This window comes from Ailuropoda melanoleuca, chromosome 4 (assembly GCF_002007445.2).
Source record: "Ailuropoda melanoleuca isolate Jingjing chromosome 4, ASM200744v2, whole genome shotgun sequence".
Taxonomy (NCBI): domain Eukaryota; kingdom Metazoa; phylum Chordata; class Mammalia; order Carnivora; family Ursidae; genus Ailuropoda; species Ailuropoda melanoleuca.
In genome coordinates, this window is record NC_048221.1 from 85,770,584 (window position 1) to 85,798,318 (window position 27,735).

Here is a 27,735-nt window from a genome sequence, read left to right on the forward strand (position 1 = left end):
TATACATGGAATCATACAGTATGTACTCTTTTTGCTTTCAGATTTTTTTGCTCAGTGTACTAGTTTCTTTTGTTTTTAATTCACCCATGTTGTGTATTTAAGCAGTCTGTTCCTTTTGAAGTGCTGAATAAGATAATAGTTTCTGAATACTGGAAGAATTTTCCTTGTTTTTTTAAAAGATTTTATTTATTTGAGAGAGCAAGCACAGTGAAGGGAGGGGCAGAGGGAGAGGGAGAAGCAGACTCCCGGTTGAGCAGGGAGTCCAATTCGGGGTTTGATCCCAGGACTCCAGGATCATGACCAAAGCCGAAGGCAGACACTTAACCAACTGAGCCACCCAGGCATCGCGAGAGCAATCTTTATGGTAGAACTCATTTAGCCTCAAAACTAAGGCAATAATAGCCTTCTGTAGGCTCTACTGAACTATTCCTGGCCCTTTGTAAACTCTGGTCTACTACTTTCCAGTGGTTGTTCCACGGATGCTAGAACTTTACTTCCCCCCTCCCATAGAAAAATACTCAGCCAAGAACTCAAGAGTCTACTCCTCCACACTACAAGTTTTCTCTTGTAGTATTCTGTCCAACTTCTAGCCACTTTAGTCATTCTGAACTTTGATCCCTATCTCAACTGAGCAAGACCACTGGAAAAATAATCTGTACATCCGAGGCCAAAAAAACTCAAAGGGATCCACACTTAAGACACGATAGTAAAAATGTCAAGAGAAATCTTAAAAGTGGCAAGTAAACAACTTGAGCAAAATGCTAATTTCAAATTTGCTTGTGATTTCCTTAGAAAAAGGTGAACACCAGAAAAATGCACCCAGCTGAACTAAACTGCCTAATAACATGCAAAACACACAAACCCTCAATATATGCTGTTACATCAAATCACTGTTAAGTTACACCCATCCACACAGGTGTTACAACTTGGTCATGTTCAGATAACCCTCCTCCTACCACTTTGCAATGACAGCTGCAACTTAAAATATCCACTGCCAAGCAAGCTTTAGGTGTTTCTCAAGGTAAAGTGGCATATTTAATGTAGTATGTATTTTTTTTTTTTTTAAAGATTTTATTTATTTATTTGATAGAGACAGAGACAGCCAGCGAGAGAGGGAACACAAGCAGGGGGAGTGGGAGAGGAAGAAGCAGGCTCATAGTGGAGGAGCCTGATGTGGGGCTCGATCCCACAACGCCGGGATCACGCCCTGAGCCAAAGGCAGACGCTTAACCGCTGTGCCACCCAGGCGCCCCTGTAGTATGTATTTCTTAACCATTTAACACATGTAGATCAGTTTCTACTAGGTTTCTTTCATTTGTTCCTGATGTTGTTGAGTGCTGTGCCCTTAACCACATTTTTCCTCTAAGTCCTATGGTTTCTATTGCACAATTCTGCATTATCACGATTATTAGGGATGTCGTTTACAGAACTGACTATACGGCACAATGTCAGTAATTGTTAAGCTAGGCGGAGGGTATTTAATGTTCATGCAGTTCTTTTAATGTTTTTATGTATTTGAAAATTTTCATAATAAAAAGTTAAGGGTTAGCAATAAATAGCACTCAAGAGAAAAACAAGTATGCAAAACCTCTGCCCCATGAGGGCACAATACCATCCCTTCTCATTATTAAAAAGCACACCTTTTAAATATTTAACAAGATGCATTTCCTCGTTTTACAACTATATAAAAACCTCTTTTAGAGCAGTCTCATTTGGTCTCCCATTGCCTAAAACAGAACTGGCTTAGATTACTTCCTAAACTGTTGTAAAACCCGAGTCAAACCCTACACAAAGTGGTTAGTGGTTTAGTTTACATCAAAACAAAATTAACAGAAAAACGAGTAAGAAACATTTCCTTGGAAGAGTTCCCTTTAAGAATTTTGTTACATAAATAATTTTTATTACTTAGAGATAGCCTGCAAACCTTGTGCTGAGTAATGGATAAATTCAAATATAAATCATTTGGATTACAGTATTTTGACTCAAAATTTTTAGAATGTACTTCATTTTATAGCAGCTTAAAAGTGTATTTTACAGTAAGCTAATATCCATTAAAATGAGTAAACTGGAATTACTGAATTCCAGATAATCCAGAAAACAGCCATCTAAACACAGTAAGACTTACCGCTTACCAAATTATTTACTTATTAACTACTTGTCAGATGCAAAAGAAACTTCTGACTGGTTGGCTGAAATTATTTCTTCACAAATGAGGAGTTTTTGTTGTTTTCATAATACTCTTTGTGAAATACAGGCCAGGAGATGGTAGGCCGAGTGTATCAGAATGCACAGGCCCAATTTATAGTCCACATCAAAGGTCTGGCCTTTATCCAAAGGCAGTCAGTAGCCATGAAAACTTGTGCCTAACAAATTAAAAAAAAAAAATCACTAGCTAGAGTGTGCAGAACTGATTGGAAGGAAGCAAGAAAGAGACGAGTTTGGAGATCTTAAACAATTCATGTCAACAGATGATGCTTGTATTAGGACAGAGACAATAAAGAGGTTCCGAACCACTGAAATGACATATTAAGAATCCCTATGGGTAAGATTTGCTACATATATGCATATAGTTTTATTTGTAAAAGGAATCCCAATTAACACAATAATGGTTATATTCTTGAAGGAAAGGACTGGGATGATGGGGTAGAGGGAACTTCTCATTTTTTTACTTAGTATCTCCTGTACTGTTAACTTTTTTAAAAAAAGATTTTATTTGAGAGAAAACGAATGTGAAAGCACACACGCTCATGCAGGGGGAGAGGGAGAGAGAATCCTGAGCAGACTCCCCACAGAGCCTGACACGGGGCTCCATCTCACAACCCTGAGATCATGACCTGAGCTAGTCAGACACTTAACCAACTGAGCCACCCAGGTGCCCCCTGTACTGTTAACTTTAAAAATAACATATATATCACTTTGATATTTTTGTGTAAATGGGGATTTATCAGGGTGATGAACATATTGGGCCATTTAAAAATTCTCAATACCTCTGTTAAAACAAAACAAAACAAAAAAACCCACAAAATTTAAAGCATTCAGGATGGAGACCTAAGAAAGTCAACAGGCAAATGTGAATTCATTTTTTTCTCTTCTTACATAGGTTTTTCAAGAATATCAGAAGTAACTATGTTGAGGGAGAAGGGCCAATAAATTAATCTGCTTTTTGAAACTGAACATTTAATATTTTAATTAAGTTTTGTCAATACAAGTTCAAGCAAGTGCCAACTTGCCAGGCCCAGGAATTCACAAAGGAAACAATCTTCCAAACAGCAAAGAACACCAAGGTGATCTTCCACTCCAGATGCACTACTAGTGGCCACAGTGGTGCCAGTCGGCCAGTGTTTATCCAATTACCGAGTGTTTACCTGACAAGAAAAAAACTTGAGTTCCACAACTTGTAATGACAGAATTTTTATGATCAAAGCGGTTTCGGGCAATTACCAAATTGCCTGATTGCCAAATCCTATTTTTAGACGTGAGAATAGACTAAAAAGTATGAACTGTTACCAGCTGGATGACCAACACAGTAATATTTACCACCCTGCTCCCCTCCCAAAACTCTTAAAAAAAAAAAAAAATACACCTTTTTGACCCCGTAGAGAAATACCTACCACATCGTCAATTTTCAGAATGCTCCGAACGGTTTCAGTTGCTAGAGTCAGTGCACTGACTGAAACCAACAAAGGCTGGACAACCAGTTCCTCCAAAATGTTGGAAATACCACCCTGCCAAAGAGCACAAATTGCTTTTAGTATCTGTAATTACACACCTCACCAACTACACTGTTGCCAGTATGACACAAGACCTTTCAAACCTAGTTTTCCCTTGTTCTAGTCAAAAGTAAAATACGCTCTACTAATAAGCTCTTCTCCATATCGTAGGTTCTATTTAACTAAAATTTGAAAAACCGAATTATTAGATTTCCTCAAACCTAACCCCAAAACAACTCCTAATTATCTTTAACTTAAAAATACCCAGGCAAAAATTAGGTAATCACACTAATGAAAAATTTTAAGATTTTGGGGTGCCTGGGTGACATAGTCGTTAAGCTTCTGCCTTCAGCTCAGGGCGTGATCCCGGCGTTCCGGGATCAAGCCCCACATTAGGCTCCTTCACTGGGAGCCTGCTTCTTCCTCTCCCACTCCCCCTGCTTGTCTTCTCTCTCGCTGGCCGTCTGTCTCTGTCAAATAAATAAATAAAATCTTTAAAAAAAAAATTTTTTTTTTAAAGATCTTTAATGCTCAAATCATCCCCGGACCCTAATTCTGAATATGGCCAATCTGGTTGGCCCTGCCTTTACATCTCTCTCAGATCCCACCTTCAAGGTGTTTGTGCCACTGTCAGTGATGGCCATAACAGGCAACCGTGCCTCCAGTCTTCCCTCCTCAAAATATTTTTCATCATCTTAGCCTCTTGGTTAAAAAAACATTAGTAGCCCCAACTACTGGAATAAAAACAAAAAAACCTCCCCCATAACTGCCCCAATACTCAAAGGTCTCCTCATCCCAGCTCTTAGGGGAGCTTTCCAACCTTAAAGTCCACTATATATTACCAACATAAAACCCTCTAGACAAAACGAGTAATTTCTTGGTTCCTTTCACCTATAAAACATTTGTTTCCCCACACGCAGTTTCCTCATCCCTTACCAATCAAAGCTGCACCTTCATAAAGCTTTCCCAAACCAGGAAATGCCCTTCCTTTGGAGTTGTGTATCATTCAAAAAATATTACCTTGGATTGTCAGTTATTTTCCATTATGTATTATTTGTCTCTTTAATAAAAGAAGACATTAATAAAGCACTATCACAATAGGGGAGATTATTACTGTTGTACGTGTTTACCCTACACAACTATACTATGCTACTGGCCACAATAGCAGCACTGATTAGTATTTACGTAATGTTTACTCTATGCCAGGCAACTTAGCAAGAGCCTTCTAGCTGGTAATAACATTTAATCCTCACAGCAGGCATTTGAGGGAACTATTAAGTGTCCCTGTTTTTACACTGAGGAAACTGAAGCACAGACTAAGTCACTAAGAGTTACACAATCAATAAGTAGCAGAGTAATGAACAAATAATACTTTTCACTTAAGACATCTTCATTCTTAATGGCATAAATTAGTTAACCTGCAGTTCTCTTATTTGGATCCGAGATTATGTATTTTTTTTTAAGGTAATCTCTACACCTAATGTGGGACTTTAAACTCACTACCTAGAGGTTAAGAGTCATACACTCTTGGGGCACCTGGGTGGCACAGCGGTTAAGCGTCTGCCTTCAGCTCAGGGCGTGATCCCGGCGTTATGGGATCGAGCCCCACATCAGGCTCCTCTGCTATGAGCCTGCTTCTTCCTCTCCCACTCCCCCTGCTTGTGTTCCCTCTCTCGCTGGCTGTCTCTATCTGTGTCAAACAAATAAATAAAATCTTTAAAAAAAAAATAAAAACAACAGCAAAAATCTATTCTCAAAAAATATTAAAAAAAAAAAAAGAGTCATACACTCTTCTGACTGAGCCAGCCAGGCACCCCTAAACCCAAGATTACTTTAAAAAAAAAATTATTTATTTGAGTGAGCGAGCACGGGGCATAGGGGCAGAGGGAGAGGAAATCTAGAGCAAACTCCCCACTGAGCTGGGAGTCCAACACAGGGCTCTATCCCATGACCCTGAGATCATGACCTGAGCCAAAATCAGGAGTCAGACGTTTAATCAACTGAGCCATCCAGATGCCCCCCTCCAAGATTACTTTTAATTAAGAAGCTTTTCATGCGGGAAACCCTTTCGGGTCCCCTCCCTCTTTGGGAGCTTTGTACTCTACTGTTCAATAAACTTTACTAAAGCTCAATAAATCTTGCTTCACTGCCCACCAAAAAAAAAAAAGAAAAAAAAAAAGCTTTTTATTCAACAATCATGAAGTTTTTAACATTTTAATCATTTCTGCAATAATTGAAAACTAAATTATTACCTTTCGGACATTAATGCCAGTAGTTTTTTCTCCTTGGGCATGCCGGTTTCTTAGTTCTGTTACTGTAGAAATGGGATTCAGGCCAGCATTTTCAGCTAGTGTAGATGGAATGACTTCCATAGCGTCTGCAAAAGCACGAACGCAGTAGGATTCCATGCCACTCAAAGTTCGTGAATATTCAGTTAACCGCAGAGCCAATTCTATCTCTGGAGCACCACCTCCTGCAATAAGAGCTCTGAAATTCACAAATACATTTTAAGCTTATTTTATCCAACAGAAAGCTATTTTTAATAACTTACTAAATATACCTTATAATAAATAAGGTATAAATAAAATAAATAATAAAAATAGTCAAAGCATAGAAATTTTAATGTTCAAAATGTTACTCGGTAACTTATATTACCTCTTCTTCACTAAACAGCGAATAACACATAGGGCATCATGAATGGAGCGCTCGGCTTCCTCAATCACCAATTTGTTAGATCCACGAACAACAATTGTAACTGTTTTTCCAGGACTTGTACAGCCTGTAATCTTTAGTAAACAAACTCCAAATTAGGTATTTGAAATAAGGGTTAAAACAAACAAAAAACGCAGGTAAATAAAAGCTGTATTACAATACTGTTACCTTGAGCAGTTTGCCAGAACCATTTAAATTGACCTCCTCAGCTAACTCAGCTGATCCCAGCATGTCAGCAGTGAATTGGTCAATATGAGCAACTGGCTTGGTTCCAATTGTCTGGGAAAAATATCAAACCCACAGATTAACACAACATTTGATTATTGGATATTCTCACACAGAAGACAGGAATATTTTACCTTACAAATGAATTCGATGTCTTCTCTTTCAATATCCTTAACCACCATAATCTTCATTTTGTTCAGAAAATGTAATGCAAGATCACTAAGAGCATCTCTAAAATACAAAATCAGTGATTAGGTCAATGATAGAATAAAAAAAAATTTGCTGTTCAACTACTTTTTAAGCTTTTCATTTTATTATTGTTTAAATGATGAATAACTCAAATTATCTGTAGAGGAAGACACTTTAAATTGAGTTGACCAAGTTTATGAGCTCAAAACTCTTTGAGGATTTCCAATGGATAATATTAAAATGCACCCCAGCAACACTGTTTGTAAAGGACACAATGAAAAGTAATTATTGTCATAGTTTTTTACTAGTATATCTTTGATAATTAAAACTTTATTGATCTTTCATGAATTTAGAAGTATAATCAATTCAAGACTACGAATTTACACTTTCTCACAACTTATCTGCAACAAACCTCCTGAAACAACTCTGTGACACTGGAAGGGTAGATATTACTATCCCTGTTCTACAGATAAGCTAATTAAATTCTGAGAAGTTTACTTAGGGTCACTACCTACAAAGTGACTTAGTAGGAGAACCAGGTAATCAAACTCTTCATTCAGGTTTCTACATAAAATAATCACCCACAGTACCTTCTGGCATAACAATACTACCAGAATACAAGGGAATGTGTCTACTTACTAGAAGAAAACACTGAATGAAAAAAAGGGGATCAGTTCAACTTTGGAAAATTCTTCTGATCCATGAACTACATTCCCCTCAAAAGAACTTCTAAATTTCAAGGCAAGCAATTTCATGGACCTTTAAATAAATGCCTCCTTCAGCTAGCTCATCAATTCTAGACCAAACTTACCTTTTCAAAAACAAAGCATTCCATTTGTTTGATATTTAGGATCTTGGTCTAGAAAGAACATACAGTTGACTCTGGAACAATGCTTGAGTTAGGGGCACTCTCCAGCCAAAAATACGCATACGATTTTTGACTTCCCAAAAACCTGACTAATAACCTGCTGACCAAAGCCTCATTGATAACATAGTTATCCAATATTTTGTATGTTATGTGTATTTTATGTTGTATTCTTACAGTAAAGCTAGAGAAAAGAAAATGTTAAGAAAACCAAGAGGAGGGAGGCCTGGCTGGCTTACTTGGAAGAATATGCAAATTTTTAAAAAGATTTTATTTATTTATTGGACAGAGAGGGACACAACCAGAGAGGGAACACAAGCAGGGGGAGAGGGAGAAGCAGGCTTCCCGCTGAGCAGGGAGCCTGATGCAGGGCTTGATCCCAGAACCCTGGGATCATGACCTGAGCTGAAGGCAGATGCTTAACAACTGAGCCACCCAGGCGCCCCTAGAATACGCAACTCTTGATCTCAGGGTCATGAGTTTGAGCCCTAATTTGGGTGGAGAGATTACTTAAATAAATATAACCTAAAAACCATGAGTAAAATGCATTCACAGTACTGTACTATAAAAATAAATCCACATGTAAGCGGACCCACACAGTTCAAACCTGAGTTGTTCAAGGGTCAACTGTATATTCCGCACATTTAAATCATCACAATGGGAAGAGAACCCACTTTAGCGGATTTATCAGAATACAATGATGTCCAAAAATCGAGATTCATTCTAGATTTCTAGTCATGTACCCACTCCAAATGTTTCTTAAAAAATTGCTAGAGGATCCAAAATAGTCATTAAAAGGTGAAAAAAATAAATAGCCCCATACCTTAGAATAGACTTCTGTATGAGAAGGACATTACATCCTGTTTTTTTAATTTGCTTCACTAAATTGAGAATATAGGCTCTCTCCTCCCGCAGCACACGGTCCATCTGGACATAGTCAGAAACTACTATTTGATTATCCATCTGTTGAGAGAGAGAAAAAAAAAAAAATCCCACTAATAAGTTGCATTGAGAGTTTTGTGGTATTTTTTTCATTTCAAGAGTTTTTAAGTCAAAAGGACAGACTTTTAATGAAAGTATTATGTAGCATGTAAATTCAACCAAAATCATATCTAATAACAAATTATAGAGGCATACATAGAAAAGGTCTAGGAAAATGAATATACACCAATCTTAACTCAGGTCTTTAACTTTCACCTATACACCTTGCTGTCTGATTTATATTTCTTTACAAGCACATTTTTGGTAATTATAAAATGGTTATCCTAGTTCTTGAATATGTCAATTTCCTCCATACAAATATATGCATTACTGAAATAATTTCAGTTGCATCCTTTTAACTCTACGGCTTGTTATAAAAACTGGTATGCTGAAAGGAGGTACCAGGGACAAATCTTGTTAATCAAAGGTGTCTAAAACAGCATTATTTTTTCTATGGGTTGAACTTTTGGGAAACACATGACTCAACAGGAAACCTGTATGCCAATACAATGTAAAAGGAGAACAAATCTGAGCGATGTGGTAAGATCAACCACTCCTTTTTGGAAATAGCACTTAACGATTAAAATATATGAAAATACCTTTAAAAACATTTCTTTAGAGTATAAATAGTAAGCTGGTTTCAACTTTCATTTGTGCAAATGTAGGACAAAATATTTGCCTGCTGCTATGATAGAGGTTTCTCAGAAACCTACAAAGAAACTGCAAATTCCACTTACACTGCAACTTTTAAATAACGTATTTTTATTATTTCATACACAGTGCCCTTACTGTTATTTGCCTTCATCTATGAAGCCAATACTCAATTTTCAGTGACAGACTACTGAAGCTATAGATTTGTCAAATCTGGCATCCAACAATTTCTACTTTTGTCTCAATCTTACTAATTCTTTTGAAATCTATGATCTTTATCACTAGTATCACTATCTTCTATTTTTATAATATTGAACACAAAGGTCCGAGCTAAGAGAAAGCTACACACACAAACAAGGAACCAATTTCATTTAGTTTTACTTACATCTGTTTTGGGAGCAGATAAGCAAAACTGAATAAGCCCAATTTTAGCCTTTTCAACTCTGGTTATGCCAGAATTTGCCACCTTCTGAGTAAGTACCAGCCCTTCCACCAGCTCACAATCATCAATTGTCCCACTAAGAAAAAAGAAAACAAGGAGACAGTTAACAGAGGGTGGAAATCTGTGAGTTTAATAGGTTGCTAACATTAAAAATCATCTGTCCAATAAAATGTGAGTCAGTCTCACATTTATTAGTGCCCCAATTCCTGAACTTCTTTGATCACACTACCACCCAGCCATCATAATGGAATATAAACAATTCTTGAGATTCCCATGTTAATATACGTTCTTAGATTAATTTTTAAAAAAGATTTATTTCTTTATTTTTTAAAGATTTTATTTATTTATTTGACAGAGAGAGAGACAGATGCGAGAGAGGGAATACAAGCAGGGGGGAGTGGGAGAGGAAGAAGCAGGCTCACAGTGGAGGAGCCTGATGTGGGGCTCGATCCCATAACGCTGGGATCACGCCCTGAGCCGAAGGCAGACGCCCAACCGCTGTGCCACCCAGGCGCCCCTCTTTATTTATTTGTCACAGACAGAGAGCTCACAGGCAGGGGGAGCGGCAGGCTCCTCCCTAAGCAGGAAGCCTGAAGCAGGACTCAATCCCAGGACCCGGGGATCATGACCTGAGCTAAAGGCAGACACCTAACGGACTGAGCCACCCAGGCGTCCCTTTAGATTAATTTTTATTAAAATTATAATTAGAAATGCTTACCCAAGTTTCTTAACAATTTTAATGTCTCTAAGATCTACACTAGTAGCGGTGGCTGGGTCAATCACTTTCATCACTGCATTTACACTCATTGGAGAAAGCAGACTTGAATACTGAGAGACAACCTAGAATTAAAAAAATAATAAAGTCAGTTTCACAATAGAAAAAATCCTAGTTGTTTAATGACAAAGATCTTCAAGAAGTAATCTTAACCACTTTTTTGGGGTGACAGGGAGAGTGGGAACATGAGACAACATTCCATACAAACTGTCTTCTCCACTCAGGGTATCAGTCACCAAGGGCACAAAATATGTAGGCTTCTTTCCTATTTTATTAACCTAGTAGAGAGGACTGCCTAGATACTAATTCTATAGAAAATCCAAAAATCAAATTATATGTAGATGTTTCTTATCTAAAATGATTTTGTGAGCAAATGCTATATATGTGCACCCCTAATTCCGATGGGCTAATAGAAATAACTAGTGACTAACACTAAGCACTTACTGTATGCAAGACAGTGGTCTTTACACATTTACATAACCGTTCAATCTTCAGATGAAGAAATTCAAAGAATCACAGAGCTTAGTCAAGTGATGAGCCCAGTACTAAACCCAAGCAGTCTAGACTCTATGATCAATGCTTGTTAACCCCGCTATTCTGTCTATATTAGATCATCAATATCATCTATGTCACTAACACTATCCACGTAACACTGAAAGATGATGAATATACTAATATAATGCTGATGAAAAAATGGGGAGGGGTGACACAGCACGTGACAGAAAACAAGAACATTAAGTTTGCAAAAAATTTTTAAAAAATCAATGCTTTAAATTTGAAAACTAAGAAAAGCAGCATTGATTATTAGTTAAGAGGAACCATGGATGGGCAAACCTGTCCTGGGTGCCAATCTCCACTTCTCCCTTACTGATAGGTTTTAGATTAGTTACTTAACTTCATTAGATCTGTTTTCCCATCAGTAAAATGGGCATACAGTTTGACAGCCCTGAAGGAAGAAATTTGACGTGAACTAATTCAGTTATACAAATTACCTCACTTAGACACTCCAGACCTAACATTTATGAACTGTATAGCATCAAAAATCACAACCTAAGAGTTACAATTCTTAACAAGCTTTAAAAAGTAATTTTACAATGATCCCTGAGCACTGGTCTCACCTTAGAGTTCAGTGAAGTGGTAGCACTATTTAATAAAGTTTCTCTGTCACTTAGTTCCACAGGTCGAGACATGTCAGTCAAGATCTCTATACCCTTTTCCAAAGCCTTCTGGAATGACTCAGAAATGATGGTCGGATGAATCCCTGTCGTTTGTTAAAATTTAGTTATTATAACACATAAACTACATATGACATTATTCATTATAATTTCTAAGTAGCCATAATTTTTAAATGATCTAAATTAACTTAGGCTTCAGTTATAAATAAAATAGCTTGAACAACCTTAACTACTATTATGGTTAATAATTTATTTCCATTAATTTAGAACAGTCAATTCTGCACTCTTGATATTTATACTTTTCAAAACACCAAAAATCTAGGTAAGAAATAGAGTAAGTGACTGCAAAGTCTCCACTATGATTAATCACTATTTACCACAACAAGAACCCATACTACCTCTCCCAAATCACCATTCTCAACTACAGCCTAAGATTAGCGCCACCACAACTTATTTTAGAAAAGCAAAATTTTATCAAGTTCCATTCAAAATGAAGCCTGATGGGGCGGGGGGGGGGGAGATAAAGAAAAGAAACAGAAAAAATTTTATTTGTATGATAAACACATCAAAATTTAACCTAAAAATTCCTAATAAAATCAGTTATTCCAAATGAAATATCAAATCTATTACTTAGTAACTTTTGGCCTTTATTTAGTAATAAAACATGTCCTATGTCCTACCTACCTTTCTGAAGAAGCTTGGTACAGGAATCTAAGAGAGAGCCAGCAATGATGACCACTGATGTGGTGCCGTCTCCTGCTTCTATATCTTGTGCCTTAGACAGCTCCACCAGCTAAGTAAACAGAACATGCTAAGTTGCTCAGTGAGAAACATGAGGACCCAGTAACATGAGATATAAAATGAATGGCCTTCGTATCAGTGTCAAAAAAAAATTTGCTTATTATCAACACTGTAAGATTCAATATAATTCTTGAATTCTTGGGTCTCATTTTATTTATTTTTTGAGTTTCATTTTAAAGTGACTGATGTATTTGTGACACAAAATTCTGCTCATATACTCTCTATAAAAATCTATGTTATGGTTTCTGGTTCAGACTATGGGTTATACATTTTTTCTTCCCAGCTATTAAAAGTTCCTGTCAGAAAGTGTAAATGATGTTGTACCACAGGTACCCTATAAACTTGGAAGCTAAAAAATGGGGCATTCTGTAAGAGAGAAGTGTCAGTTTGGAGTCCCTTGGAAATACATCTGAACTGACCCTGTATAAACATAAAATGATTCATTTCAAAAGTCATCTTTACATAATCAAATGTAACTTTTTGACAGGAATTTCTTTTTGCAGATATGGTGATTTCTCACTTGATACTGGACTCATCATCACACTTAGCTGAAATGGTAACTGCTTTTAATAAACCCCAGTGTTTAAGTGTAGACAAGCGATTTTGCACACAATTAAGATTACATTGCTCTCTTCCAGCTGACACCCACTGAACTACTAATTTAAGCCATTTCATATTTTTATCTTCTTCTTCCTCAACTATACAGCACATTCCTGTGGACAAGGAGATTCATGTTTTATTAAAACCTTGCACTGAAGAGCACAATGTTAGTTAGGCACACAACGTATCCTAAAAACATGCCTGTTTAACACACAGAAAAAGAATTCACAATGCTTAAATAATACAATATGATCAAATAAAACAAATTTAATTGTTTACAAATATCAAGCAATACACTTAAAAAAAGAAAAACAACCTCATCTAAAATTATACTTACCATTCTGGCTGCTGGATGTAACACCTGCATTTGTTTCAGAATGGTGGCCCCATCATTTGTAATGGTCACATCACCTTTTCCATCTTGAATCTGTAAAGTTACGTTTTTTAAAAAAAAAGCTGTATTTCAAAAATTGTTCTTTACTCAGCATTATGACACCCTAAAAGCTCTAATTTTAAAGCTTCTTAGTAGAGAAGTTAATTTATGTTTGCAAAGCTTATAACTGTGGTTAATTTCAAATTCTCTTTCCTTACATTAATATTAATGACATAAGAAATATGCAGCAACAGTCTAACTTTACAAGTGCAAATACTTGGCTTTACTCCAGCTATTTTTTCATTTGTTTGAAAGTGAAGGAAATCTAGACATGCACATACAACACAACGCAGAAATAACACCATGAAGAATTACTAACATTATTGGGTTCATTTCCATAATAAATGATTACCACGGATCTCCAAAAAAGCACCAGAAACATAGTGAATGCAATTCTTCCAGTCAATACGGGAACTTACGTCTTAGTATTTTCCACAAAGGGTAAACAGCATTACTAGCAGGGACAGATTTTAAAATATCCAGAGGTAATAATAATTTGTGTATCATCCAGACAATCCTTCATATTCTTTCTCTCTCATCTGGGTGTTAACTAGCACTGATTTTGAGGGTGTATTTCTCAAAAGTTACTGGAATGCACTGGAATGTTTTATGCTACCAGTCAATCACACTAGAACAACAAGTGAAATTCTACAGACCCATGTTGGGTCACAGTTATATCAATAAGGAACACCAAACTCAAGCGTTTACCTATAGCCTTACTCTACTTTCCATGTAACAACACAAAGGTTAACTACTTTTGTGTATGTACTTTCATTGTTTAAAAATCATTTAAAAAAATATGAATTATATTTAAGCTCTGTTCACCCCCCAAAAATCTATTATTCTTCTAAAGTCTCAAAGTATAACATTTTTTACTCTTTAAGCAGCACCACCTTAACCCTCTACTGAGATTCTGCAGTGTGGACAGTAGCACTCGTATGTAATGAATAATTCGGTTTTTTACCATTTTATCCATTCCTTTTGGTCCAAGGCTTGTTCTTATAGCATCAGCAACAGCTGTAAACAGAAGGAAGAAATCAAGACCCCTTTAAAAAAATCAAAGTATTTCTCCTCTCAATTAATGATCTGTCCTTATTAGGATATGGTGTACAACTATTTACTGCATCCATTAAAGAAAATTCATTGTCTAATAATAATCTACTGGAAACACAAAAATTTATTCCTTTAATGGTATGACACTTCACCTTTTGTTGTTAAAGTCACTGTACATAATATTTGTGCCCTGCCTATGGTAGAATAAATTTTGAGGATTTACCTAATCTTCCTTTAAATATCAAAGTAAGCACAATGTAGTTATGAGCTCAGAATGGAGACTGCGTTCTTTTCTCCATTCCTTAAAAGAACACAAGCAGCAACAGGAGAGGCAAGACTTCCTACTATATAATTCCCCTTATTTGTCTATTCTCTCTCCCCTAATTATAAAGTGTAACTTTTGAAAGCATAGACTTGTCCACCAATGTGAAGCTGGTATAAAGATGGCCCACAGTAAAACACCCTTGGACACCCTCCACCCTGCCACCAAATAAACCAAAACAAAAACCCCAAACCTTAACCCAAACAAAAACCCTAGCTTTCAGTCATCACTGGTACATTATGAAACATCTTTGGATATACAGTCTACCATTCCAAAGTCACATATTCTTATTAACTTCCCTAAGAATGGTTCCGTTTTATTAGTCCAGTTAAGGGAAACTGGATTTGATGAACACTCAAGTCAAATCCCCTTTTCTTTAAGAAGCCCAGGACAAATAACTAGACATTTCCCTTCCTCACATACCACCTCACCCCATATACACAGGGCTGAGACTGTGCCCTAATCATTGTACTCCACAACCAGTATACTTCCCCCTTTACTGAGTGAATAATACAAAAAGATCTTAAGGGAAAAAAAATGTGCTATAATTAAAAATTATTTACTATTTAATTGTTTCATAGTTTTGGACTGCTATTCCTAATTAGCCAGTCAATATTATGCTTTCAGGTGATTTTAGTGGACCCACAGGGCCATGATTCTACAAACAGACCAATTCACTTTAAGAATGCCTTCACATTCAACTACATGAAGTAGTTAGGAAAACACAACCTATCCAAAAAATAAAAGATTTTAGACTGCTTACATCTCCAAGTGTCTGATATTTAAGATACTGTGTGGCACACAGAAGGGTCTGTTAAAGGACCCGTGAGGAGTACTAGAACTAGTATTGCTTTTCTGTGTGTGTATATGGTTTTTACATGATCAACCAATTTTGGGGGGGCACTTTTTGGGGATAACATCTAAATAAAAAACTGGATCCCTGAATTAAACTGAAAATGCACCTAAACTAAAGCAACTTTTCTCTATCAAGTTTGCTAGGTTTTGTCTGACTTGGAAAGACTAGTTGTGCCCCTCTGTTCTGAGTTCTCATTTAAATAGGTCAGGTTCACAGATAATTTCACGTGGCCTCTGCTCACCAGGACCTTCAAGATTTGGCCCCATCCTACCCTTCCAATCTCAGCTCTCATGTCTTCTTGCACTTTATTCTCTAACTGTAATAAAAACTCACTGTATTTCAATACTCATCAGCTAAGATCTCTAAGCCTTCGTTCTCATTTTTCCTTCCAGACTCTTCTGTCTCAACTACTCCTAATTCTCCCCCACCCCGCCAAAGCTAACACTTTCCTCAATTTTATGGTTGAGGAAACGTTAGCTAAAAGTCCGAAGGTCACAAAGCCACTCAGTAACGGTAACAGAGAATGGTAATTAGGTTTTCATTTCTATCATATACCAAACTATTCTACAAAACAACTAACCACCAATAGATCGTCCGTATCTCTAGACTTGCTTGTGTTTGGTTGCACATGCAGGGAGAACATGAAAGCACAACCTAGCTTTCCATATGGCCGATCAAGACGGGTAAGTCTTCCCCACAGCCCAATACAAAGGGCCCCGCCCCAATGTAAGAGCGAGGTTTACCCAATTCATTAGTTGCGCCGAGAGCTTCTTTAAATGATATTTTTCTAAGAACACTCGGAAACTAAAATGTATTCTGCAAACAACATTCTACCAGTGGAACCAATAAGCAGATAAGCGACAGTGCTCAGGTGTCGGATCCCAAGGGACCGCTACGTGCGGTCCTCGGCATCTTTCTCCCGAAGCGTGATGACCGACCGAGGATGAAAAATGACAAGCATCTAAGACCCAGAATAGGGCCAGCCCAAAGGTCTCCATACTTGGCGTTGGGAATTACCGGCAGAAAACAGTCAAGTTCCCTCCACAGGGCTGCTATCCCTGGAAGGACAAGATCGTCTCAAGTAACAGAAAATGAGCTTTAGCCACCTAAGTTCAGAATGCGAGTGCAGAGCTCGACCGAGCTCGACCCCGCACGGTCTCGGGTCAGACTCAGGGAGCGATACCTTTGGCCGCGGAGATGTTGCTGAAGCGGATCTGGGCCGGCTTGTCACGGTCCTGATAGGCGCTTTTGCTGCGGCCGCCGGCACCTCCGGCGGGCGCCCCACTTCGGGGTGCCGCGTTCTCGGGCATGGCAAACTTGGCTGGGTCTGCGTTGGCTCGGGAAGGACGGATGGACCCGGATTCCAGCCGGCCGCGGGGAGTAACGCAAGGCGCCCACCGCCTTCACGAAGCTTCCAGAAAGCAGCGCGGGCGCCGGGAGGAGGAGGTGGAGAGGGGGCCTGGCAAGCGGCGCGGCGCTGACATGACGTGGCAGGCTGCCCGCCGCGCGCCGGTTGAGGTAGCTGTAGCAGGGAGCTGGGGGTTTACCGGGAGTGTTGGCCCCGGCCCCGGGGTGGAGGCGCGCTGGGGGAGGACGCTTGCGAGGCAGACAGAACAACCCATGATTTTAAAGGCGGGTGTTGGGCACCCACATCGCCCACTGCACTGTCCTCGGCCGTGAGGTCCCTTCCGTTAATTCAAACCCGACGCGTCTACGAGGTGTTGTGGGTTCGCGGATTACTCCTGAACGGGCGTGGCTGAGCCGGTTTTTGCTGGACCGCTTAGCGTTGTATTCTGTTCAGTTTTGTTCATTTTGAAAGAGGTGGAAGAGAGAGGTTTGGGGTGGGTGTTTTCATTTGGCGTAAGTGTTGATTGTCTCCTATTGATTGATACTGAGTGGTAGTTAGAGATTTAAATACATCCTCGTTAAAGTCCAGAGAATTTTACTAGTTTTGAAGCTATGATTGCCTGCCAAACCAGGACTGCCTGTCTGATACAACGCCCTCGTTGTATACTAGTTTCTTATACATAACATAAGCCACTCACCGGGAGCCTAAGTTTTTTAGTTACGATCATTTAGTTCAGTTATGTGCTAGGTGCATTGCTAAACGCTTTAGACGTTTTATCTCATTTAACCTTCACAATCATTCTATGAAGTGGGCGCCATTATTATTATTATTTTTAGTAGATAAGGTAACCGAAACATAAAGAGAACTGAAGCCCAAGGTAAACCTTTTAAGTAGCTTGAAACCGTATTTCCATACAGAGCAACGACTTCCCAGGTCATGAGCTGAACTGCTGGGCTCCTGTTACCAACTGTTTTTATTATGGAAGTTCATGTATGTTAAGTTCGTTCAATGTTCTTTCACAAATAAATATTAAGCGCTCATAAAGCAGAGATGTCTGGGATATGTTCGACGTACTTAATCCTGTGCTTTTACACGGCTTGAGGAAATTAGCACTAGAAGATGAACTTTTCTAAGTGCTCTTTAACTCATGTGCGTCGGTGCTGACTTCTCTTTTATTTTATTTTATTTTATTTTATTTTAATTTTTTTTATTTATTTGACAGAGATAGAGACAGCCAGCGAGAGAGGGAACACAAGCAGGGGGAGTGGGAGAGGAAGAAGCAGGCTCATAGCGGAGGAGCCTGATGTGGGGCTCAATCCCATAACGCCAGGATCACGCCCTGAGCCGAAGGCAGACGCTTAACCGCTGTGCCACCCAGGAGCCCCTCTCTTTTATTTTTTTAAGATTTATTTACTTATTTTAGAGAGAGAGCCCGAGTGCGTGAGCGAGCAGAGGGAGGGGCAGAGGGAGAGAGAAAATCTAGCAGAATCCCTGCTGAGTGCAGAGCCCACAGGGGGTTCCATCTTATGACCCCCAAGATCCTGACCCAAGCCAAAACCAAGCTCATTTCACTTTTAAAAGGACCACACTTCTGTGGGGTGCCTGGGTGGCTCAGTCGTTAAGCGTCTGCCTTTGGCTCAGGGAGTGATCTGGCCTTCTGGGATCGAGCCCCACATCAGGCTCCTCCACTGGCAGCCTGCTTCTTCCTCTCCCACTCCCCCTGCTTGTGTTCCCTCTCTCGCTGGCTGTCTCTCTCTCTCAAATAAATAAATAAAATCTTAAAAAAAAAAAAAAGGACCACACTTCTTTGATGTAGCTCATAAATATCCTATGATTACCTGTTAAGACAACTGATGCACGATCATGGGAACAAGTGTGTGATGATGGAAATAGCGTTAATTTGGGGATCCAAAATCGTGGCTTCCAGTTCTCCTCTGCTACTTATTAACTATGTGATCTTGGGCAAGTCATTTAAGTTCTCTGGGTCTCATTTTTCTTACCTATATAATAGTAGGATTAAATTACATGATCTCTAAAGGCCAGTTAGAATCTACTAGTTTTATTAGTATAAGGAGTAGACCTATTAGCCATTAAAGACAGAGCAGAATTTGGAAGATGCCATTACTGGCTTTTTTGGACAGTCCCCATGGGTAAGACAATTGCTTTAATTATCTTAAAGTTTTCAAGTTCTAAATATATTTTTTCTTTTTCTGTGAAAAATCAGAATTACTTCTTACCCCCCTGACTTACCCAATAAATCAGTGCTGAAAATTTGATTGCTTAAAAGTGTCAATATAGGGACGCCTGGGTGGCACAGCGGTTAAGCGTCTGCCTTCGGCTCAGGGCGTGATCCCGACGTTACGGGATTGAGCCCCACATCAGGCTCTTCTGCTATGAGCCTGCTTCTTCCTCTCCCACTCCCCCTGCTCGTGTTCCCTCTCTCGCTGGCTGTCTCTCTCTGTCAAATAAATAAATAAAATCTTTAAAAAATAAAAAAATAAAAGTGTCAATATACATTAATTCCCCATTAGAATGGGATTACATTAAGTATTAAAATGTGCAAGCTTTTGTATGCTATGCAAAGCACTGTTGCTAGTGAAGGATGGAAATACTGAAAAAAATCCTCTCAGATCCAAGCAGACACAAAGCATGTGTGAGAAGGTTGGCAATAGCCTTATAGAATTTCTTTAATGATTTGTAAAGTAGGTTTTATAAAACAGTAGTATTGGGCCGTTCATCCAGGTGAGGGTTTTTGTTGTTAGTATGTATAATCCATTCTTCTCCATTACATTAGTTTATAGTCATTGAGACCACCATTAAGCCCTATTTTTCCTAAGCCATATTGCTCACATCATTCATTTTTTTGTTTGCCTTGCAATATTACATGAAGCAGAGGCTTGTTTCCCTTAAATACACTTTGGTTTTCCTAATTTTCCCCGAAAGACTTCTAGTTGACATTTTTATCACTTTGTAAGCTTCCCAGTGAAAAGATGGCTGAAAATGGGAAGAAGAAAAAACCAAAAGAGGATGCAGGCAAACTTAGAAGCTTCATGACCTGTATTAAGTAAACCAGATTTTCTATCTAAAAATAAAAATGAACTGATACTAATTACTGCAAATTTGTAGGCAAAATAAATGATTGTTATTTTGGGGGTCAAAGAAGTGGGGCACAACATAAGAGAGGTAAGCAGACATTAGATACTTCCCAATGGAAGAAAAAAAGAATTGAACCTGAATCTAATCAAGTTCCTAGATCTAATTTCTAAGTTACAGGTTTACAGGACATACAGGATAGAATATCATTTTTAAAAATGATACCCCATGGGGGCACCTGGGTGGCTCAGTCAGTTAAGTGTCTGCCTTCAGCTCAGGTCATGATCCCAGGGTCCTGGGATCAAGCCCGAGTCCGGCTCCCTGCTCAGCGGGGACCCTGCTTCTCCCTCTCCTACTCCCCCTGCTTGTGTTCCCTCTCTCGTTGTCTCTCTCCCTCTGTCAAATAAATACATAAAGTCTTTAAAAAAATTTTAAAAAAAGTAAAAATGATACCCTATGAGGAGACAATCAATAAAACATAGAATGTGGGACACTTTTTAGGATAAATGACCTGCAAATACATTTCAAGAAAAGAAAAGCAAAAACAAAATGGAAGGGGAACCTATAGATTAAAAGAAACTTCAGATTAAAAAAAAGAAATGGGGGTGCATGGCTGGCTTAATCGGGGGAGTGTGTGACTATCTTGGGGTCATGAGTTCAAGCCCCACACTAAGTATAGAGATTACTTAAATAAGTAAATAAACTTAAAAAAATTAAAAGAATGATGCAAGCAATATGGCTTGGTAAAATAGGGCTTAATGGTGGTCTCAATAACAAACTATGCAAGGGAGAAGAAAACTAATTGTTCCTTGCTGGTTAATCAAGTACTTAAATATTCAGACAGACACTTAAAAAATATGAAGTTTGTGAGGCAGAAGTTTCAGTATGGATTTATAATTGTTAAGAAAATTATATTTTAGGGGCGCCTGGGTGGCACAGCGGTTAAGCGTCTGCCTTTGGCTCAGGGCGTGATCCCGGCGTTGTGGGATTGAGCCACATCAGGCTCTTCTGCTATGAGCCTGCTTCTTCCTCTCCCACTCCCCCTGCTTGTGGTTCCCTCTCTCGCTGGCTGTCTCTATCTCTGTCAAATAAATAAATAAAATCTTTAAAAAAAAAAAAGAAAATTATATTTTAAGTGAATAATTGTTATGGGTTTTAAAAAATGTCTTTATCTTTTAGAGAAACATAAGGAAATATTTACCAATAGTTATATTTTTTAAAGATTTTATTTATTTGTCACAGAGAGAGATGGAGAGAGCACAAGCAGGGAAGGTGGCAGGCAGAGGGAGAAGCAGGCTTCCCACTGAGCAGTGAGCCCGATGTGGGACTCCTTAGGTCAGACCCACATCATCATCTGTTTGCTTACAGCGATAGTCTAGCCTTGGCCTTCCCGCTTCTTCAGTTTATTTGCCACCCTGCCATACAGAGGAATCTTTTAAAAACGCAAATCTGATGGGGCACCTGGGTAGCTCAGTCGGTTAAGCTTTAGGCTCAGGTCATGATCTCATGGGTTATGATCTCTTGATCTCCTGGGATCAAGCTCCATGTTGGGCTCCATGCTCAGTGGGGAGTCTGCTGAAGATTCTTTCCTTCTGTCTCAACTCCCATTTGTGTGAGCTTGCATGTGTGTGCTTGCTCTCAAATAAGTAAATACATCTTTTTTTTCTTTTTTTTTTTTTTTGGTTAAGATTTATTTATTTGATAGAGAGGGAGAGCACAAGCAGGGGGAAGGAGAGGGAGAGGGAGAAGCAGGCACTCTCTTGAGCAGGGAACGCGATGCCGCACATCCCAGGACCCTGGGATCATGACCTGAGGCAAAGGCAGTATAAAAGTCAGCATTATGTATAAATTCTCCATCTTTGTGACACAGACTCTGTTTATCTTTCCAGATTTGTTACCCTAGGCTCCTCCTTCTACTCATGCCACTATAGGGGAGGAAAAATATTTTTTTCCTTCTGCCTTTCTAGCTTCTTGGCTGGGGCTCTGTAACAAAAGACAGATTAACAAGAGAAAAGCATACACATTTATTTAAGTTTCATGTGACATGGAAGAAGACCTGAAGAAGTGGTTAAACTTTATACTAGATTTAATGAAGAGTGGAAAATTGTGGGAAAAAATGTGATAGATCAAAGAGATAAGAGCTAAGGGTTGTAAACTGGGAAAACTCAGCAAGGCCTGGTTGTTCAGATTTCTCTTGGCATCCCTCCATCTTTGGAGATAATAATGCTCAAGAAGGGTAACTCTCGCATGAGAGTCTTCTGACCTACTTCAGAAAGAAGGGGGAGATCAGGGAATTCTTCCTGTACCTGTTATTTCTCAAGCTTTGTTCTCATGTTTCTTCACATATTTGCTCTGCCAAGGTTCCATATTTTGGTGTAGTATGTCCTATACCCCATTATTACACTATGGGTTCATAGTGTACCTCAACATACCACTCTATTTTGTGTCTCCATACACAGGAACATGCTGTTTCCCCTGCAACATGTCTGGTTATTTGTTGGTTTGCAACCTCAGAGCTTCCTGTGTGAAATCTGAAATCATGGGGAGCAGGAGAGACTGAAGAAAGAGGCACAACACTCAAAACTGTCAGGTGACAGTTTTAATAAGGAAGGGAATTTACTTAATAAGCTTTGTCTTGGGTGGCTGCAAGATGAGTAGATCTCTGCACCTATCATCTTAAAGTTTATATAGAGGCCATAATTGGCTCAGTTGCATACACCAACCAGATGGTCTCAACAGCACCTCACTCTCTACAGACTATGTCTTTGGAATAGTTCCCACTGTGGGAACTGGGCAGAATGTACATCCCAAGGATGGGAGGGGGTCAGAAGCCTCTGATTGCCTGGATCCAGCTCGTGGGTCAACTAATGTTGACCCTCTTGATTACCTCCTTCAACACTATTCACCATTAAGCTACTCTGACCTATATAAACTGAGTTAATCAATTTTTCTTTCTTCTACTACCAAATCTGATAGTTACTTCTAGGTACTTAGTAGTAGTAATCCTTAGTTCCTTGTATTTTAATAATTTGTTTAAGTAAAGGAGGAAAAATAATTTTGCCTCTGTTCTTGTAAATTCTTGGCAAGGACCCCTATAACAAAAGACAGATTAATGAGAAAAACAGAAGTTTATTAACATGTATATCTCACGAATACATGTGAGATACCCAGGGAAAAATCAGTAACTCAAAGCAATGGCTTAGAACTCCAGTTTATATGCCATCTTCAGCAAAAAAGTAAGGTCAGGAAGGCTAGTCAGTTATGGGGTAATGACTAGGAAAAGCCCAGTAAACAAGAGTAAAATTTGTTACACAGTTTTTTTTTTTAAAGATATTATTTATTTATTTGACAGATAGAGACAGCCAGCGAGAGAGGGAACACAAGCAGGGGGAGTGGGAGAGGAAGAAGCAGGCTCAAAGCAGAGGAGCCTGATGTGGGGCTCGATCCCATAACGCTGGGATCACGCCCTGAGCTGAAGGCAGACGCTTAACCGCTGTGCCACCCAGGCGCCCCTGTTACACAGTTTTAATTCCATGCCTTCTTCATTGGTAAGGGTCTCAAGTTCTCTCCTGGGATTAACTCTTCTTTCCTGGTAGACAGAGGAAGGATACCTTTGAAAATTTGTGTCCTGCTTTCAGGCACATAGGAGGGCCAGAAGCTTTTCTTTCTTTCTTTCTTTCTTTTTTTTTTTTTTAAAGATTTTATTTATTTATTTGACAGAGATAGAGACAGCCAGCGAGAGAGGGAACAAGCAGGGGGAGTGGGAGAGGAAGAAGCAGGCTCCCAGCAGAGGAGCCTGATGTGGGGCTCGATCCCACAACGCCGGGATCACGCCCTGAGCCGAAGGCAGACGCCTAACCGCTGTGCCACCCAGGCGCCCCCAGAAGCTTTTCTTATATCTGCTTCTCATTGCTTTTAGCTCAAAATAATCCTTATGCCAAAGTGGCATATTTTAGGGTGGCATATTCTGCTGTCCTTCATTTACATATCATTTTCCCTTACCAGAATGTAAGATTTTAGGATAGAGACTGTTTTGTTCATTTCTGTATCCCCTGGAGCCTAGCAGAATGGCACAAAGCTCTCCACTTACAGCTGCTGAGTGGCTGGCTGAGTGGAGTGAATGGTAATTAAAATCAAATTTGAAAAGATAGAGTAGAGACAGGGAGCAGGGAGAGTTTACTGCAAAACTTTGGGCCCTTGTGTTTGCACGTTATTTCAGTCCACATTTCTTACTTTAACATTTTCAGAAATGGAAAATCTTACAAAAACACCTACTTCTGGCCTGGGATCAAATAGCCTGTGAGCCATAAAAGGAGTAGTTTAAGAGAAGTAACCAGTTGCTTAATGGAGCTTAGAATGGAAACCTATTTTCTGGGAAGGCTGTTTTAGGTGCTTGTATTTTCCATTTGACCCAAGGCTTCAGGGTCTTTTTCTTTGCTGTTGCCACGCTTAGGCAGTCCTTTTAATGAGATTGTGCCCAGGTTATCTGCAAAACAGATTGTGTTTTGAAATTTAATAAAATAAAACTTCGTGCTTTGATACTTTTGTTTGAAAGGCATTTCAGCTGTTAACCAACCTTGAATAGCTGCATTGGCAATAGCAGCTCCTGGTAGTACAGGATGGTTTCCTTTTATTGATCATGTTGGTGTTTTGGAACTTGCTGTAGACTCGGGCAGGCAGTTATATGTCCAGGTATTACATACAATGGGATAAGAGTTAAACAGTGGCAGTGATGTACAGTAGTTTCCTCTGCTTCTAGAAGAGTCATCTATTTCTTGTGAGTTTTAATTAGACCTGGGAGTGCTGAGAGGGAGTTCTTGGAGCTAGTAAAAAAAGTAGGTTTATAGAAAGACTTCAGAGAGGTAAAGTAACCCCTAGATATTGTGGGCTACATTTGGTGTGCACGTTTTTTGGTTAGTATCTGAGGCTTCTATTGGATTCTGAGCATTTTATGTTATCAAAACTTTCAAGAAACACTATGTAAGGTATATGGCTTTTCTCAGTTATGTAGAACACATGTTCTTTAAAGCTTTTTATTAAAAGGATTTTGATTTTACAACATAGTAATCTTTTCATTATGTAACTTTTATTACAATAGTATTGCATGTACACTGTAGACATTTAGAAAAATTAGGTAAGCAGAAAGAAGCAAGTAAAAACCATTATCAGGCGCCTGGGTGGCTCAGTCGGTTAAGTATCTGACTCTTGATCGGCTCAGGTCATGATTTCAGGGTTGTGAGATCTGCGCTGGGTATGGAGCCTGCTTGGGATTCTCTCCCTCCCGCTCCCTCTGGCCTCTTTCCCTCTCTAAAAGCAAAAACAAACAAAAAAACCATTCTCATTTATTCAGAGATACACTCTACAGCATGTTGGTGAATACCCCTCCAGACTTCTATGCAGGTTGACAGGTCCAACCATCTAAACCTGAGGAAAATATCTCAATATAGATGAAAATCATTAATATTCCCAATGTTTAAGAGCTCATAGAAATCACTGAAGTGACAGAAACCCTATAGAGAATTGTCAAGAAAATAGGAAGAAATACAAGTAGTCAATAAATATATATAAAAAAATATTCATTCTCAAGTTTAAGAAATAAAAATGAGAACAATAAGATACTATTTCTCATCTATCAGATTGCAAAGATTATATAGTATAATACCAGTCAGTGTTAGTAAGGTTTCATGGAAATACACGGTACAGCCTTTCTGGTAGGTAATTTGGAAGTCATGTGCTTAATAGTGCTGTTTCCACTCACAACCCTTTTCGCCTTATGTTGACCATTCTCTGCAAATCCTTTAGGCATACTTAACACAATGTATAATTTATCTCTAGGTTTGCTTTTCTTGGAGCTGTAAAACCATCTCTGAATTTGCCTTTTAGAACATTAAGTCCTTTAGGGAAAGAAATACATCTTTTCTATTATAAAGAATGCCTCTTGACTTTAGGCAGACACTGGATAAACATTGATTAAATCAGTCTAGATCAGCGATTCTCAACACTGCAACAAGGTGGCACTACCTTGAGAGGGGATGTCAGTTGTCACAACAACGGAGAGGGAGGGATGGCCCAGGCTGGACAGGGGCCGATTTATAAGATATCCTTCCATGCAGGGGGATATTCACTTAGGTGAAAAACCTAGATGTTTATTATTGTCTGAGCCTGAAATGGAACTCATTCTACCATTGTGTTTATGTTCTTAGCATGGCTTTAATATACACGGAACAGTCCTGGTTTACAGTTACTGGGTAAAGAGAGGAAAGAATGTTTTTTGTTCTGAACATTACCAACCTTTGTTTACATTTCAGAAGATCAAGTTACCAGTAGCAGCTGCTCTCTTTCTCTCTGGAATCACTAATGCAGCATACCCGTGTCAATTTGTATTTGTCAAATGAGGTTCAACATAAAGCTGCAGGCATTTGGCTATCCCATATGTTTCCTAGTCACCTAGTATGGTTGTGCCCCAATGCTTACACATTGAAATATGTATGTTATAAATTAATTTCCTTTTATTTTTATTCTAATTAGGTTATTATGTTGACTTTTAAATTGAAATATAATTCACATACTATGAAATTCATCTTTTAAAGTGTATAATTCTGTGGGTGTAGTGTATTCACAAAGTTGTGTAACCATACCGCTATCTAATGCTAGAACATTTTCATACCCTTGAAAGAAATCTAGTACCCATTAATCCATTCCTCCTTCATCTAGGTCCCTGGCAACCATTAAATCTTTCTGTTACCATGGATTTGTCTATTCTGGACATTTCATGTATATAGGATCATATATTATCTCACCTTTTGTGTCTGCTTTCACTTAGCATGTTTTTAAGATTCATCCATGTTGAAGCATGTATCAGTACCTCATTCCTTTTTATGGGTGAATAATATATTGACTTTTTGAAATCATATGGGTAGAAAGTTATATAACCTGTGCATTTCATTTCAGGATTGTAAAGAAAGTGTTAGCAAAATCTTTGTTATAGAAAGGAGCATTGGATCAGAGCCACTGATCTCTCCGGAAAGACATGACACATAAACGTAAAAAGGCAAGTAACAATCCTAGCAAGCACATAATGTTACCAGGGGATAGTTAAATTTTCTGGGACAAAAGGTGGACCGGTAATGATTAGCTGAGATTAGATATGAGTGATAGATCGATATGAGTGATCAATCCTATTCAGTTAGGGGATTGGCAAGGAATGAGATGCAGCCATCCCAAAGTTAAACTGCCACCTTCATAAGATAGTTCCCCATCTCAAGTGATCTCCATCAAAGTGATCTTTCCTTTCAGCAGGCCCTGGAGTGATGAGGGGAATCAGCCTAATTGATTCTGGAACTGAATGGATAGCTTCCTGGAGGCAACCTAAGGGGATGGGTTTTGCGGAGCAAAGCTGGTAGCTGCCAATACCGACCTCTAGTGGAACTTCGCTGACATTTGTCCCGTGCGCCTTTGCTCAAGCCATTTAGGCCCATCCCGGATGCCGTAGCGGGGGGCCGCG

General features: G+C 38.9%; 1 protein-coding gene across 1 annotated transcript; it reads right to left on the reverse strand.

Annotated features, from left to right (window-relative positions):
• Positions 1 to 3,160: 3,160 nt before the first annotated feature.
• Positions 3,161 to 17,259, reverse strand: CCT4 (chaperonin containing TCP1 subunit 4). Its single transcript, XM_002928406.4, has 14 exons — positions 16,974 to 17,259; positions 14,524 to 14,576; positions 13,464 to 13,553; positions 12,410 to 12,518; positions 11,669 to 11,811; positions 10,494 to 10,615; positions 9,719 to 9,851; positions 8,525 to 8,664; positions 6,782 to 6,878; positions 6,591 to 6,701; positions 6,366 to 6,496; positions 5,963 to 6,197; positions 3,612 to 3,725; positions 3,161 to 3,365 (listed from the first exon to the last, which is right to left on the reverse strand). Exons 1-14 carry the CDS (start codon positions 17,098 to 17,100, stop codon positions 3,351 to 3,353), a joined length of 1,620 nt encoding a protein of 539 aa, XP_002928452.1. The 5' UTR covers positions 17,101 to 17,259; the 3' UTR covers positions 3,161 to 3,350.
• Positions 17,260 to 27,735: the final 10,476 nt, after the last annotated feature.

Excerpts from the sequence above, each read along its gene's own strand:
- CCT4 (XM_002928406.4), bottom strand. The coding sequence starts at position 17,100 with ATGCCCGAGAACGCGGCACCCCGAAGTGGGGCGCCCGCCGGAGGTGCC. Across the intron at positions 12,519-13,463 it reads TACATCCAGCAGCCAGAATG|CTGGTGGAGCTGTCTAAGGC; the intron begins GTAAGTATAATT and ends CTGTTTACTTAG. Across the intron at positions 8,665-9,718 it reads TATCTGCTCCCAAAACAGAT|ATGGATAATCAAATAGTAGT; the intron begins GTAAGTAAAACT and ends CTCTCTCAACAG.